The sequence below is a fragment of the Melanaphis sacchari genome, unplaced genomic scaffold (genome assembly GCF_002803265.2).
Source record: "Melanaphis sacchari strain LSU unplaced genomic scaffold, SCAv2.0 Contig26_pilon_pilon, whole genome shotgun sequence".
In the NCBI taxonomy this organism is placed as follows: Eukaryota; Metazoa; Arthropoda; class Insecta; order Hemiptera; family Aphididae; genus Melanaphis; species Melanaphis sacchari.
In genome coordinates this window covers 1,022,349-1,040,455 of record NW_020271143.1, presented here as the reverse complement: position 1 = coordinate 1,040,455, position 18,107 = coordinate 1,022,349, and the positions used below count along the sequence as shown (strand labels likewise).

General features: G+C 22.9%; 1 protein-coding gene across 1 annotated transcript; it reads left to right on the top strand.

Moving 5' to 3' along the window:
• The first annotated feature begins 6,951 nt into the window (after window positions 1-6,951).
• LOC112595297 (ras-related protein Rab-5C) lies at window positions 6,952-13,832 on the top strand. The gene is made up of 5 exons (XM_025340440.1): window positions 6,952-8,020; window positions 12,838-13,013; window positions 13,108-13,259; window positions 13,334-13,550; window positions 13,615-13,832. The coding sequence occupies exons 2-5, from the start codon at window positions 12,851-12,853 to the stop codon at window positions 13,716-13,718; spliced, it is 636 nt and encodes a 211-aa protein (XP_025196225.1). The 5' UTR covers window positions 6,952-8,020; window positions 12,838-12,850; the 3' UTR covers window positions 13,719-13,832.
• The last annotated feature ends 4,275 nt before the right edge of the window (window positions 13,833-18,107 follow it).

Below are 18,107 nucleotides of genomic sequence, written 5' to 3'. Positions count from 1 at the left end.
TCCATAGGTACCTACTCAATGTCTCAATGATGATAAAATTTGTCAAAATCATGAAAATTTGCCAATAACTTACAAGGTTGCTAAGGTTGCTTAAAAAAGGTTTCATATAATTATTTCGCATCAAAATCAAAAAATATAATCACATTTTTTATAAACATTTAAAGTACAATTTTGAATAAAATTAAATACGTATTTTAACGAAAAATAGATAATTATATAATATTAGTAATAATAAAATTATTTGTAAACATAATATTTATATAGATATGTTAAAATAAATTTAACACAATAGGTATTACAGTGACTTGATCAATGATGAGGTATACTCGACACCTATAGGTAAATACTGTAGGTACAATGAGTTCAAAATTCAGATATATAAGTGGTTACTTATTTTCCCCTCTGTTTTTAAAAATAGTCACTTTGAAATTTTAACTTTTCAATATAACATTGCAAATTGCAATTAATAATTTAAAATATTGAGTTAAACTTAAACAATATTATAGTAGTTGTTAGTATGAAAGTATATTAGTTATATTAGTATTACTAGTATTAATACCTCTTTATATGTTCTATGATTTATATATTTTTTATTACTAGAATAAATACGTACATACCTACTTAACACCTAAAATCAAGTTCATACTTAAGTTTAAATTCAGTATGAGTTCACCGTCTTAAACTCAAATGACTATCAGATGATCAGATGATGGTCGAAACTTTTTTTTTATTTATTATTCTATACCTTTAATTCGTCAGTGGTCAGTCCAATAACAATTTTGAAAAGTGATTTTAATTTTTCAAAAAAACTTGACATCGAATTATTTTCTTTTTTAAATGTTTGCATATTTTTTTCTAATATATGATAATTTATTGTTATTAGTTTTTTGATTAAATACCAATCTAACCTACCGTAAAACTAAATAGATTCGTAATATATGTAATATTTAATAGCATAAAATTATTCTAAATAGTTTGAAAATATTATTATGTACCTACATATATAAAATGTAATGATAAAATTTATTATTATGTAATTTTAAATAATACTATTAATATATTTGTTAGTAGGAAATTTTCATTAAAAAATTTTATAATAATCTTATACCTAATGATTGTTTTTGTTTAATATATTTCGTAAATTTGTATGATTAATTAAAGATTAGTTTATTTAAAAATTAAAATATGTGTATATGGTCGTATGGAGTGTTTAAATTAAATTTATAAACATTATATTTAAAATTTAAAATATAGTTAAACTAATGAAATAAAATTCTAAATTTAAATTAGATATATTTCAAAAATTTCTGAAATTTACATCTCTAAATAAATAGATGTGATATTTTTGTCAAAAATGAAATTCAACTTAATGTATAAATGTATAACTATTTAGTATTTACTTATAGTAAAATAAATGATTAAATTGTCTATAAATTCTAGTGGCTGCAATATAAATATTAAAATATACAATAAAATAATCTTAGTAATATAAGCTAACAGACCGTCTGGCGTCTCCACTTAAAATCTTTTTTCATATACAATAATTTATCATGAATTAAGGTTAATACATCCATTATAGTGACCTATTCATTATTTAGCACTTATGATTGGTGAGTTACATGAGATACAACACCTAATGCAAAGCGTAGCGGTTACCTACTTGAGTGCTTTTTTTAATAATAAAATAAAACTCCTTATAGTAACGACGATAAGTAAATAAGTAAATTTGTACAACTAAAAATAATAGCCATGAGCTGTTACCTATTGACTATTAGTTATGAATCACAACTTATGATAGGTAATCGAAACATTTTTGAAAACATTATTTATTTATAAAATAAAAACATATTGCTAAACGATTTTATCGAGTAATTAAAGGCACTTGCTATATTTACAGAGATTATCAAAACCTTAAAATTTCAAGTACAAATATTAAGTATTACTTAATAAGGTACAATATTAACAAGTAACAACATTCACTACTTAATTATTGTCGCTAGTTACTCGATTGTCTTAATATAGGTACTGACGGCATTGATGTATTGTAACATGTTGAACACTTTGAATTAAAATTTGAACGAATACCTAGATTTTATCTAGTTTTTAAACTATTAAAATATTTACAGTTTTACAGTAGCTATAATACAACAATGAAGATAATAAAATATGTAGGTACCTAATAATTTTAGATTTTGAGCGGAGCGATAAATTTATTGATTTTACAATGATGTGTATTTTTTTATGTGTGTGCGTATATAATGTACGTGTTAAGTAATCATTAAAATGTTTCAATTTTTGTTTTTGAGAATGGTTTTGGATAGTAGTATAATACATTTATATATAAATATTATATAACTTTTTTGAGATAGGTACTTATATAAACGGTTACAATTTTTGATTTTTTTAAATATTTATAAAAATTTATGAATGGATATAAATGCTTGAAAATTTAGTGCAAGATTTCTAACAAATGATTAATTATCCATTAAAAAATATCAACAATTTATTCAATATGTTTACATAAACATTAAAATTTTAAATTTCAACAAAATTCATTAAAGTCTCGGAAATTACAAATTGTTTTGCAATTTGAAATTCATGAAAAAATTTCTGCTGATATTTGAGATTTAAAAAAAAAAAATATCTACAGGAAAATCAAATAAATTTTTTATGATCCGTTGTATTTAAAATGTTTACTTTTTTTTATGATGTCTTGAAAATAATTTCTAGCTTATACTTAGCAATTAATCTAATAGCTAACAAAAAAATGCTTATGCAATAATTTTCAAGCCTTATAGTAATAAAAAATAAGTAATTAAACTAATAACGTTATAATAAAAATAAATTATAATTGTATAGAATAATATGATCTCAAACCCTCAGTTGTATCCTTTAATCTTTAATACTGTATTATACTAGGTGTAATGATATATTTGATATTAGTTGTATTATCATTTTATAATTTAGTGATTTATATTATTAATATTTATTATTTAGTACATAATATAAATAATACTTATTGACTATTGTCTATATGTACAATATTATAAATGTTTTTCATCGTTCCTTCTTAAAATCTATTTGTTTTTATTTCTGATAAGAATTGCGCAATATTTTAAAATAAATATATAAATAGATGTTACTTATTTCTTTAATTACAATAATAATAACAATCAGGTCATCTTTTAGATTATAATTTATAAAATGTTATCGCAATAAAAACTTGGATATTAAAAATATACTTATTATTATATAGGTCATTTCCATAAATAAATTAATAGTAGGTAATATAATAAAATAATACGTGTATCAATAATGTTTCATTGGTATTATAGTTATAGTGTTTTTTTATGTACGAGTATATATAAATAAATTTGAATAAGTTTCTAAAATTCAAATAGGTGGGTTACTTACTAATGTTGTTTTCTACTACTTCCATGTTCTAATCTCTTTATAAATTATATATTGGTTTTAAATCTGCTCTAGGTTCATTTAAAATAATCAAAAAAACAATGATTTGAATCAATTTCCAATTTTAAGACATCCACATTTAAAAAATAGATTGTTATCAAAGTTGCTATTACAGTATTACATTGTCATATTATGTACTATGTGTAATCGTGTGATTCGTATTCAGAATTTCCTAGCTATTTGTCAAATAAAATAGGTATGTATCTAATATTATTTGAGTACAACAAGTTGACTAGTAATTTATAATTAGTAACCACTTAAACAATGATGGAATCGTTCAATTTAAAAAAAAATAAAATACTTATAATAATAAAAGCAATAAATTACATTTTTGTACAAATGTAGTTTTATAAATATTATTTAAATTATGTATATAAAAATATTTTCTTTAAAAACACAAAAATGTACTCAGACATAGATGAGTCTTTTATACTCGTTTATTCGTAGCTTACTAGCCTAAGTATTTTAGTAATTATATAAATAATGAATCGAAAATTATCTATTTTAATATAATATGTTTTTCCTTCTAGCTAGCCGTCGATTCTGTTTTATTTATTTATTATTTTTTTTTTTTTAGCAATATCATTAATTATTCTTATTGTTCTTATCTTTGTAACAGATTGAATAAATAAAACTATAAAAAAAAAAATAATAAAAATATGTTTTAAAATTTAAAATAATTAATACAATAAAACTCCTATAATATATAACTAATTAATAATATATTACTTAATAGTTAATAAACATAACAATTGTATAGATTTTAAAATTTATCCCAATTTTTATTTTTTCACTTACTTAACTAACAGCAATATTGTCATAATACCAATATATCATGATGTATTAATATTATATATAATAAAATTACGCTAGTATTTAAAAAGTTAAATAATTATTATATTCAATGTTAAATATATTATCATCAAATAATGCTCTACGACAAATTGTTTTCTCACGGTTACAATATTTACATTAAATTAATAATCTTTAATTACAAGAATGTGAATCGCCCTTTTAGAAAATAATTTCATCACAACGCTTTGTTTGATGATAGTATATTTAATATTAAATATCATAATTAAAGCGCGGATTTGTATGCATTTGCATATTTATTCTGATTGATCGTATGATATGCTAAGTGAGCACAAAATTTGTTTCATGACATAACGATTTAAAAAATGAAAATTTTTTAGTGCATATTTTTGCATATTTCGATTTTTTTATTTTAAGAGCTTACTTTACAATTTGAATTGCATACTTCATCTTTTAATGCATATTTTGATGTTTTTTTTAGACATTTTTTAAATATATACTATTACAGTCTATTATAATACAAGAAAAAATATATTAATACAATGATTTAGATTAATATCAAAACATATTAATAGGTAATCTGAGAAATAAAATAATTAGATTAATATTATCAAGATAAGAAAATATCGATTACGGCCATGATCGAACACTGACATTATTTCACTATTTTTCAAAAAATAATTTTTTTATTTTTCGTGCATATTTTAACACTTTAGTGCATATATTTATGCATATTTAAGATTTTTAAGCGCACATTTGGTTGGTTTTTGATGCATATAAATCCGGGCATTATCACTATTTTCATTATTCATTGATAATAGCTAAACTTTTTAAATACTAGCGTTACTGCATTACATATGATATTGATATATCATGACAAAATGTATATAGTAGATATTAGTCATTATTACATTATTTAGCTAGATAATTATTATATGTCTGTAGGTATCTATATTATATATTTTCTAAGAGTTGTAGAACTAAGAGGAAACTCTTGCATTTAAATATTGTAATTATCATTACTACGCTCCTCGATCCCGTTTATTTTTATTAAAAATTAGATTTTACTAATTTTTTCTTTGTTGAAAATGCTTTGACCTTGGATAAATACGAGCAAGGGGGAATTACACAATATATTTTTACCAGCTATATAAATGCGATCGTGTGTTATTCTCAAAGTTCCAGATACTAGAACAATACACCACTGCCAGAATATCTACATCTGGCATTCGTCAGTATAGTTTTTAATATTTAAAAAAAATATTGGTACGTAATAAATAGGTACATTTAAAGTTGTAAAATAAAATTACTTATCAATTATTGAAATTATAAAAAATAATTTTAAAAAGTTATGTAATTGATATTTTATGACCTAGAACATTAATACAAAATGAAATAGTATGTATTTTTTTTATTAGAGTTGGACCAGTATAAAGAGAGGGGGCTATTTAAATTTTTTATCATACATTGTTATGTACTTATGAACATAATTGATATAGTTGTACTACTATATTCTCCTGTGATCATTGTGGGAGAGAAACCCCCCTGGATCCACCACTGGATAATAGATATACTATTTATAGTGATAGTAAATTATTACTACTATCTATCTAATGGTTATTTAATTTTGCATTGCGTTGCAGTAGGGCAGTTAGTAGGTATCTATGTAAGTCATTACTCACTTTGATTAATGTCTACTGAGTTCTAACGACCAATGTCCGATATTTTTGTTATAATTATAATATTTTAAAATACTACCATATACTATACGTATTTAACATCTTGAAGTTTTGTCATTTGGTGTCTTACGCACTCATGCCTCCCATACATAGGCCATATAGACTATAGTTTGTTAATAATTATAATATTAAATATTATTGTATTAATAATTAATATAAAATTACGGACTAAGGCTCTAACTATTGAAAAAAAAAAAAAGATTTAGAAGCAATATCAAAAACATTTTCAGAAACCGAAAGAATATAATAATTATTATTTATAACAATTGTTAATCCTAACTGGTTACCTAATACTTGTATAAATATAATCTAGTATATTTTTTATGAATATGATGATACTGTGTTTAATTTCAAGGGTAAATATTATATAATTGTGCAGTATAAAAGTATGATTAATTAATAATGATTATAATAATACAAACAAGTTATAACATAATGTAGGTGTTATTCAATTATTTGCTAAAAGAAAAATTATAAATTTAGCACGACGGTGACACTAATTCGAGAGATTAAAATTTTTTAGATCATTTTTTTTTTTTTAACACTTTGACCTAGAGAATCTAACGCAATGAACTTAGGCAGTAAAGACCCTCTCTTAACTCTTTCCCACCAAAATTGAAACGTCATTCGTGCATTATAATATTATGATATCGGTGTCATACGTGCAAAACGCGTAAGTACAAAACATGTACAATACTACAAATTACAATGCCATTCGGCGCCGTTTTCATTATTATTATTGTTTATTATCAATCACAGCGGCGTCGGTGCCTTATCATAAACGCGCGACGCCGACGCGCCGATGACATCGCGAACTCGCGACTGCGCGAGACGACCTCCACGTACGCTGGTTAGGTAGCCAGCTACTAGCACGCCGCCAAGCGAAAACGCCCCGTTCCGCCGCCGTGATCGTGTGCGACCAAACGTTCTACACCGTATTTCGTAGTGCGGTTTGGTAGCCCATTACGGCGTGTTATCGAATACGGCGATGTTTCGTTTTTTATTGAAACCATTATTATATTATATTATCCGATAATACATATGACACACGGCGACGACGACGTTTATGTTTAACAATTTAACATAACATATTTTTATTTCGTTGTCCACACTTCCAAAGCGCTACGGCTACCGTCAAGGTTGTCCCTTTCTCCTGCTCATCATCCGCCGCCACAGCGTGCCGTCCGACCAGAGTATCGTAGTTAATACGCGACACCGCGCCGTATCATCGACGTCGATGACACGCAACTTTTGAAAGTTTTATTCTTCTTCTTTATCATTTACCGACGGGCGACGAGGAAAAAAAATAATCATATCATAATACGCTGCACCGCGGTAGGCACAATAGCACAATACTACGGAACCGTCCGGTGGGGAGACAACACTACAGTCGGCGCAAAACTACCAACTATACAGTGATATTATTTTATCATTGTTGTTACGGTTTACCGTTTAGGCGTTTACGACATTCACTCCGTCTCCCGTCCGAATCAGTTGTGGTGCGTCACCGCCGCCGTTAATTATGTGATAATCAATCGACGACGTAAAACATTCGAAGAATTTCCCAAAGTTAAACACTGTATACTAGTGTTCCGCTTTTTGCGTATCACATACACACATACACGTACACACTACACACACGTACACACACACACACACACACACACACACACACACACATACACACGCGATAAATATAATATAATATTCGGACTGTGATTAGAAAGGAAATACTAAGTAGTCAGCGAGAGTTTAATAAACGACGTATTATATATATATATACACAAATATAAATAATTCATTTTTTTTTTAATAATTACTTCATTCAAATTTTCGTTTATTTAAATAAATATATTTTTTTAGTTTATTTTTTTTAACAACTTCATTGTTCCTATATTAATTCCGTAACTTACATAATTATTATATAATATTTATACAGTATTACATTTTCAACGGACCCCGGCGAAGAAACAGCTTGTAGAAAAATCCAAAATCACGTAAGTAAAACATTGTCTACTTAAATATTACCTTCAATACTTATATGCGTTACCATTATGCTACCTACTGACCCACTTCTTACCACAATCTTCCAAATGGTTTGGTTAAACGGCCTACCCATATGACGATCACAATCTTATTTGCGAATTTTATCATGTAGTATGGGGGGCAAAGCGCATTTCGGCATATGTTAACATTGTGATTTTGTAGAGTGTATTACGCCTTTATTTGGATTTTTTCAGTATAAAATTAATTATTTTTAGTATAAACACAAGTAGTTTTTTTTGTGTAATTATCTTATCAGCTAAAACTTAAAATTGCGATATTTTAATACAATATTTTTCTACTCTCACGACACATCTCCCTGGGGATATATTTGTATAATAATTAAAATTATAATTTTTACAATAGTGTCATTAACATTAAACAAGGTCGGTTCAACCATCTACACCGTGGTGTTTCAATTAGTTGGTTAATAAAGTAACTTTATTGCAGTATCTGATAGTCAAACAAGCAAGTTTATTTAATTTAATTAATCATTTACATAATAAAAATATATTTTAAACATTTGTCCTATTTAGACAATCTAGATTCCTAATATTAATACATAACAAAGTATTTAAGCAATTAAGTGGTTGGTTATGATTAATATTGTATAATATGTAATTTACGTATCAAAAGCAAAATTAAAACAAAACTAAATACCTTAAAATTATTTTAGATGGTTATTGTCCAGAAGTATAAACAAGATTTGGTTGTGGGGAGGGGGGACCACAGAAACATTTTTAATTTTTTTCAAAATTTAGTGGAAGAAACTGGGTCATAAAAATATGTGCTGCTTGGTGCTCATAAGTATTGGTAAAAATAATACCTAATGATATTTCAGATGTACTAAAGTATTTAGATATAGTTTTTGAAATTTTTGTTGTACTTATGTTTGAGTTATAAATTTTGATAGGTAGGTATAACTCTAAAAATATGTATTTATCAAGTTAAAATATGTATTGTTATCAAAACTGTTGACTTAAAGATTTGAATTTAATTTTGACATTTACACGGATATTATTTAATATAAATTAAGAAAAGAACATTTTGGCTTTGGTTTTAACAATATATTAATGTTTTGTGAAATAACATAAACTAATTATTTTTCATCTTTTTCATAAGATCATAAGATTTTATATTGAAGTCAGAGTTCATACCTAGTTATAATTATTTTTGATTATTAATTAAATTAATTTGAAGTTAAATTGTTTTGCTTTACTTATATTTTGTTGTATCTAAGATATTTTAGAGACTAAATATAGTAGATAATATTTATTTAATTACATTCAATACTTAATTATTTATATATTTAGTTGGGAATCAATTGTATGAAAAAAAAAATAATATCTCTCAGTTAATATAATTGATTACTTAAAATAATATAGAATAAAAAATACTCAATAACATTTCATTGTTTATTGAAAATAATTATCTTGGAAAATTGATAATCAGCTTTAATTAATTATCATTAATATTCAAATTTACTTAGATTAAACCAATTGTGTTAAAATACTATTATAATTATGATAAAAAAAATCATTAAAATAATCATTTTTTAGTACCTCATAGTTACTTACTTAAATATAAATATAAATTTAATCAGGTTTAAAATCGAATATAGACAGATATATTGAATAAATATTAATTAGAATGTTATTATAGTTTTAGTACCTAAAATATATTTTTGTATTTATCTTGTATATTATTTTTGGCAATGTTGTACATATTATTATATTATAAATAATTTATTTTATTTAAATCAAAATTGAAGTTTATGAAATAAATAATTTATTTCTTAGATGTGGCCTAGATATATTATGATTTTAGTTTATTTATAACTTCTTTAAAAATATTACCTTTATCTTTTATTATTTTATAACTAAGAGTAATAAAAATATTTATCCTTTAAACTTTTTGGTTTCTGATAGAAACTAATTTTATTTTAATCATTAAAATGACATTTTATTTGAAATATCTTGGGTTTTTCTGAAATGTAAGACATTCTTGAGCGAGTTCTTGAGTCTTGATATTAGAATAAATTTAAAAATTGTAAAGGTATATTTTCTTTAAGAAATGTTAAAAAAAACACTTATCTTCATTATTGTGTTAAACAATTTTTCCAGTATAATTGTTAAATTTATATGTATTATATGGGAATTTCAAAAAAGTTCATTGGGGCTTTATGTGTTTATTATCATTTTTAACTATTAGGTGCATGATGTTTTCACAAAGTGAGTTCTAAAATATGCAATACATTTTTAAAATTTCAAACTATATACCTACATAAAACCAATCAATTTTTCTAACTGTAAAATTGTAAAAAACTAATAACTATACATTATTTCATATAATTTTACCAGCTGTTATTAATTAGTTTATAAGTTGACCAACATATTTTTTGATATTTTTAAATAGGTAAGTAGAACTTATGGGATATCTTATTTTAACATTTTTTAGCCTTAGATTTTGAAATTAAAATGTTCATATAATTTTATTCATAAAATAATTTACATATGTGTAATTTTGATACATTTTTATTCGAGTTTTTATTAATATTTGAACTTGAAATGTTAATAAAAAGCATTATTGAATGTTGATTTTTAAATTGCTTTAATAAAATCATTAGATGAACCTTGTATTACATTTTAAAATCTAGAAATAATATTTTTTATATAAATTGAAAAATAATTAAATAAAGTAAAAATTAAAAATATTTATAAATAGCTTAAACAAAGCCAGATTTTTTGAAAATTAGATCATGCCAAGATAATATATATAATTGATGATATTTTCTGACTATGTTTAGTTATTTATTTATAAATTACAGTATAAAATTTGTGTATTGTCAAATTATAATTTATTAAAACCATTAAAATTTTTGATCTGCTCAGAACCTTAAGTCTCAAAAAATTTAAAATAAATTTTTAATCTATACATTTTAATTTATGAAATTTATTTCAAATATAAGTATACTAACTTTTATGTCTCTTAAATAAACCAAAATGCATCAAATTATAAGTCTAGTTCATTATCTAAATGTATTTTTATAGTTTAAATATACATATTATACCAAATATAATATATAAAACTCACGTTGTTCTTCAAAATTGATCGTTTGAAGTGCAATTAATTGTTGAAATGAATGTTATAATATTATGCATTTGTTCATTACAGAAAATATAAATTAATGTTAGTTACATTTATACATATTATTAATCAATTAGATTAGTTAACTAAAATTAGTATTATTCATCTCAATATAAATAGCGTTTATGGTTTATGTAATGTTTATTTTATAAAATTTTCTTGCCTCTAAGTATATATTTTTAATATTTAATAATATATAATATATATCCATATTGAAAGAGGTTCACTTGTTATGTCTAACTATAAATTATTAGTAACATACATAATAGTTTTGTATATTATACTTATTACCTCTATTTTCTTTAATATTTATGAAGTAAAAACAACAAAATTTAAGATTCAATGAAAATGTCTTTTTTGATTATCTTCATATCACTTGTTGGTATTACATTTTTGGGTTTATTATATACAATCTGTCATTATTAATTATTCTACTTTGAACATATTGAATGAATCAATTGAAAATTCTATTTAACTGCAAGTGAAAAATAGATAATTGATTAGTACTGATGAAAATTATATAAATGGCTTAGAAAAAATATACTTAAAAAATTGTCTACCATTACTTTAGGCTCAATTATTTAATGTATTTATTATGACCTTGAACGTCAATTTTTAAAATGAATAACTAAACCAAAGAGTTGTACTATTAGTTTTAAAAATAAACTAATAACCCATATATTTGAAATTAAAATAACACTTAATTTGCAGGGAAAACAAAAATAAAAATAAATATATAACTAAATTACAGAAAAAATAAAAAAAATATATATATTCAGAGTTTAGATAAATAAATAAAATATATCTCAAAATTGTTTTTTTTAATTGCTTTAGTTATCTATAAATAAATTGCTTGGTATATAATTATATACCTTTATTTCATTTTTTATTTAATCAAAATGTAGTTGATAATTTTGATTTATGACCTTTTATTAAAAAAAAAATAATAAAGTAAATCCACATAGAGGTATATCAATAAATTTTATATATTTTAATATTTTATATCATTTTATTTATAATTTTCTATCAATTATTATACACATTTAAAATATCAAGTTATAATAAATGTATATTTTTGCATAGTATTATATAATATTTTGTACTTTAATTTTAATAAAAACTACAGAATTCCAAGTGGTTTGTTTTGTTGTATAATTTTATAACTAATTTTACTGAATTGTGGCATTATTATAGTAGTGCAGTAAATAATTAGATAACCTTTCATGATTTCATATAATCATTTTATGAGGCTAAGTTGAAACTATCAATTCTTAATGTTTCATAATTTTTTTATAATTTTACCATGCTTATTTAAGTTATTAAGAAAATCAAAACATTCTATAATATATTATTATTATAAAAGTTATTTATGCCTAGTTTGGAAAAAAAAAATTTGCTCTGTTTCTCAGTGTTAATTATATACAGTAAATGATTCAATATTTTAATAACACTCATTTTTATGTATTTATTAAACTAATTCCTTATTAATTTGTATTTGGACTAATATTTTTATAATTATGTATTTAAATGTTTTTGAAGATATCTATTTGTTTTGAATATTATTTGACATTATTATTATTATAATATACAATGAATTTTAAATATATATTTATTTTTTTTGCAGTATTTAATATATTATGGCCAACAGAGCTGTACCTCAGAGGCCTAACGGTCAAACACCAGGGAAAATATGTCAGTTTAAGTTAGTTCTTTTAGGTGAATCATCAGTTGGAAAATCTAGTTTAGTGCTTAGATTTGTGAAAGGCCAGTTTCACGAATACCAAGAGAGTACCATTGGTGGTATGTATTTTTAATCTTTTTTATTTTAATTCTCTTTGTTATGATAATAATAACAATAATTTGATGATTTTCATACTATGATATATTTCTTTAGCTGCTTTCCTTACTCAAACGATTCATTTAAATGATGTAGCTGTTAAATTTGAAATTTGGGATACAGCTGGTCAAGAACGTTACCATAGTTTAGCACCAATGTATTATAGAGGGGCTCAAGCAGCTATTGTAGTCTATGATATTACTAATCAAGTAATAATATATTTGTTTCTTTTAAACCTGTAGATATTTTAAGATATTAATGAATAAGATTCTTCTTTAAAAAGGATACCTTTGAAAGAGCTAAAAATTGGGTGAAGGAACTCCAAAGACAAGCAACCCCTGGTATTGTAATAGCCTTAGCTGGAAATAAGTTAGATTTAAATACTATGAGAAGTGTTCAGACTGATGAATCACAAACGTATGCTTATGAAAATGGACTGCTGTTTATGGAAACATCAGCAAAGACAAGTGCTAATGTGACCGAAATTTTTAAAGCAATTGGTTCGTAATTAAAAACAAAAATGTATCTAAATCATATTTTATTTTTAAAATTGAATTAATTTAGCTGAAAAACTTCCTAAGAACGAAACAACTAGTACAGCAGGGCAAGGCCGACGTCTAGTTGAATCAGAAGGAGCTAATAAGAGCCTTAGCAGCTGTTGTAAGTGATACAGTAAATTGAGTCAGTTTTCATATGGATTATTGACATTTAATCATCTAATAAACTATATAGCTTTGTAAAATTATTAAGCCTCAGAATTATATTTATCAATTTGCATTTAATATATGTATCAATATATTATCTAATAATATATATATAATGTTTTGTTTATTTTCATTATGCTTCTGTATGCATAATGTGAGTGTATTGAACCATCAAAATGTCAATACTGTTGGTCATGTTCAATAATAGTTAATACTTTTTTTCATTCATTCAACTTTTTTATTATTAGTGGTAAAATTGTTTATATTTAAGATTTTTTTTTTTACTCAATCAAGTTTTTACTATCAATTCTAAAATAAATAAAATATTTTACCATAGCAAGTTAAATAGATTTTAATCTAACTAGTTATTACCTATAATAAACTTAAAATTATGCATTTCAATTAAATATTATCCCAATTATTTATTGAAAATAAATTAGTTTAATACAAAAATTATTATACTTACAACCCTATTACTATCATAGGTCACTACCAAAGTTATGAGAAATTTAACTGTTTTTATCCAAACCGCGATTTAAATGGCGAACTTCATATATTGTTACATTGTTTGGTTACTTCTAAATGTTTACAATATATTATGATTAATAAGTTTTTGGTGAAATCGGTTCTCAATACAATTTTATTTATAGAATATTATAACTGTGAACTCTGTGTTACTAAAATTTAATCACATTTTATATTATATTTTATTTTAAAATCATTAAAATAAATACTATTGAATTTATATATATTTATATATACATATATAATTATATTTAATGTATGCATATATGTATATTTATATACATTTACTAGATATTTGTTTAATGGTATCAAAGAATTTTATTGTTATATATTTTATCCAAAAAAAATAAAAAAATTAGATTTATGTAATTTACTATGTATTCTTAATTTTAGTGGCAGTTTAGTAACTAGGTTTATGTAAATGGTGGAAGAATATAAAACAAATATTGTATTTTATCATTACAAAATCATATTTATTTCATTTAAATTTATTATTTTATTCATTATTATTATTATTATTATTACTATTACTTTAAAAAAAAAAAAAAATTGTTTTGTTACTTTGATAAATTATTTTATTTAAATTATGATATATAGAAAAATTGGTGTATAAGAAAAATTCCATTAAATATATGATAGCAATATATAAATTTATATTAAAGTTAAAATGTTTGTGTATAAAAAAAAATAATAATGATAATAATAATAATAATACGAATAACAAATGCAATTGAAACGTATTGACCAATAAAATTAATGTATATTTTTTTAATCAAATTTACTACCCAATGAGTAGTTATATTTTATTTTATTTATAAATTCACGAAATATTATTATTATTATTATTTCTGCAACATAATTATCATATACGTATTAAACCTAAATTTGTAACTTAATTACCTTAATTTGTAACCTAATTACCTAAATTAATAATTTGATAAATTGTAATCACATTCATTTCTTTTTACTTAATGTTTGTGCTTGACAAATAAAACTGTAACAACTGTATCTATTTTAATAACTATGTTGATGTTCATCAGTAATTATAATTATATTATAAATAAGTATATACTATAGGTGGACAACTTGCGACTCGCGGGTCATATGTGGCTCTTATCATTGTCAGATGCAGCTTGTGTCTCATTTATAAAAACAAAATTTACTTAATATTATTATGAATTTAAATTTTTTAGGTATTAGCTTATAAAATATTATCAAATTATATAAAATGTGTCTATTAACATTTTGGCTCTAGGTATCATTATATTTATCTATGTAACCCAAGAATCTGTCCGTGTTGGCCACCTCTGGTATGTACTATAACTAAAATGTAAATATGATACAAAATAGTTATGTATTGATAAATATATATTTAAATAATATAAAAATGGATATAGATGATAAGTAAATTTGAGTTACCTGTTAAAAACTAGTAGGCAATAGCGTTGCATGTGAATTTTGTATTATAGATGAGAAAAATAGCGCAGAAGTCTAAAATTATATTTATTATTATTATAGTAACCTTGGTTATTAATGGTTAAGATCGCGTTGTCATTTTTTTCAGACAAATATAATATATATAATATGAATTTATGCGATACTGGTTATAGACCTAATATAAGGATCATATCAATATGTATAAAAATGGTTATGGTTGTAAACATTTCTGGTAGATACAATGAAACCACAAATATTTAACTAAAATTATTCATTAAGTATATGTAGACAGTAATCACATCATATATGTGATAGTAAAATGCTTAAATTTTCAAAATTATAAAATAGGAGAGTAGTTAATTTTTTTTAGACTAAGTACTAGTAATGTCTCAAATAAAAAATATAATTGTTTTTCTTAAGTCTTAAACCATATAAATAAATACATGTAAAATAATTTAAAATGATGATAATAAGAATAATAATAATCAACATGTACCCTAATGTATTCTATTAAAATATTTTAATTTATTTATTTTGTATAAAACTAATTAAAAATTGTTAAAAATGTACAATAAAAATATTAGCAAAAAATTTAATTTTAATTTGTTTATTTGATGTTCCTGTAATATCCTCACTCTTATTACTGTAGACCGCGGTTTCATATGCATTAAAAACCAACCAAATATGCACTAAAAATCTTAAATATGTATAAATATATGCACTAAAATATTAAAATATGCGCGAAAAATAAAAAAATTATTTTTTGAACAACAGTAAAATGTCAGTGTTCAATCATGGCCGTCATAGATATTTTTATATCTTCATAAGATTAATCAAAAATAAAATATTTAAGAAAAATATTATTTTATTTTCCCGATTATTGATTTAAGGTCATATTTGGAAAACCCGTTTATATACCTATTAAAAACATCAAAATATGCACTAAAAGCTCTTAAAATAGAAAAATATGGAAATATACAAAAATATGCACTAAAAAGTTTCATTTTTTTAAATCGTCATATCATGGACAAATTTTGTGCTCATTTAGCATATCATACGATCAATTAGAATAAATATGTAAATGCATACAAGTCCGCGCTTTATTTATCAGAAATGGCCGGATTTTGTAAAAATGCATGTTGCTATTTTTAATATCATATACATGTAGTAGTCAATGAGTGTCCACATATTAAAAATTGATTGATTAAATATCAAAATTTTATGCTCCATATTTTTGCATATTTTAACAAAAAACCGTACCTACAAATATATATCTAACGATCAAAAAAGGTGTTGAGCAAAAAAAAAACAGATTACAGGTACGTTAATGTAATATCAAATATTTTATGACTCAAAGAATATTCAGAATTCGGACGTTAAAAAAAGTTACTAAATTCTTCTATACAGATTGGTTGTACGAGTTTTATAGCAGAGACGTAGCTTTACCTATTTTATCTAACATATACTGCATTAAATCGTACTTTTTTCCTATTTATATCACCAATGTGCCTACCATTTAATTTTAATAAAATATTTTCTACAATGTATTACTTAATGATTAAAAATTAAATTACAATTTAACAAATTACATTTTTGTAATGCATATTTATTATACCTATTATGCATCTTATACTTTTTGCTTATGAAAATTTAAATAAAATTAATAAACAATTTAATAAACTAATAAGTTATTAGTTATTAATATTAATAAAATTAGTCATATTATTGTTTTATAAACATGATACAAAGCTTAAGTTTTAATATATAATATAATGTTGGTTGCCATAATTATTTATTAAAATATACCTAAAAGACTAGAAGTGTAAATTTCTAATATTTAATTACAGTATACATTTTAGTGAATACTATCCCATTTTGTATTGGTATAAAATTGCTAATCTATTACAAAATAATATTTTTGACTAAATTCAGAATTCTTGTGTTGCTATAATTTACTGACTTATTATATGAGTTTATGTTGGAATATAAGTTTATCAGTTATAATTAGAACTTCTAGAACGGTTAACATTGTAACGAGTATTATTATTAGTACACAGTTACCTATATCCTATTAATTGGTTTTACAAATTACAATGACTTATTTGGTTTTCTTTTTATATCAAATAATATTTTCTAGCAGGATAAATGGTCAGATAATCTTTATTGAATTCTATACTATTGATTTTATTAGGTATAGGCAACTGATGATCCATATATATTTTTTTATTTGACGTTTGGTACATATTATTATAATTCGGTACTCTATAAAATTTTAAGGTTAATCTGTATTTTATTTTATTATGTTTTTAATATTAAAATATATTGTAAATATAAAAAGTAAATGTTAGTTATAAATTGTATTGAATCTTTTTTTTTTTATTTTAATTACTT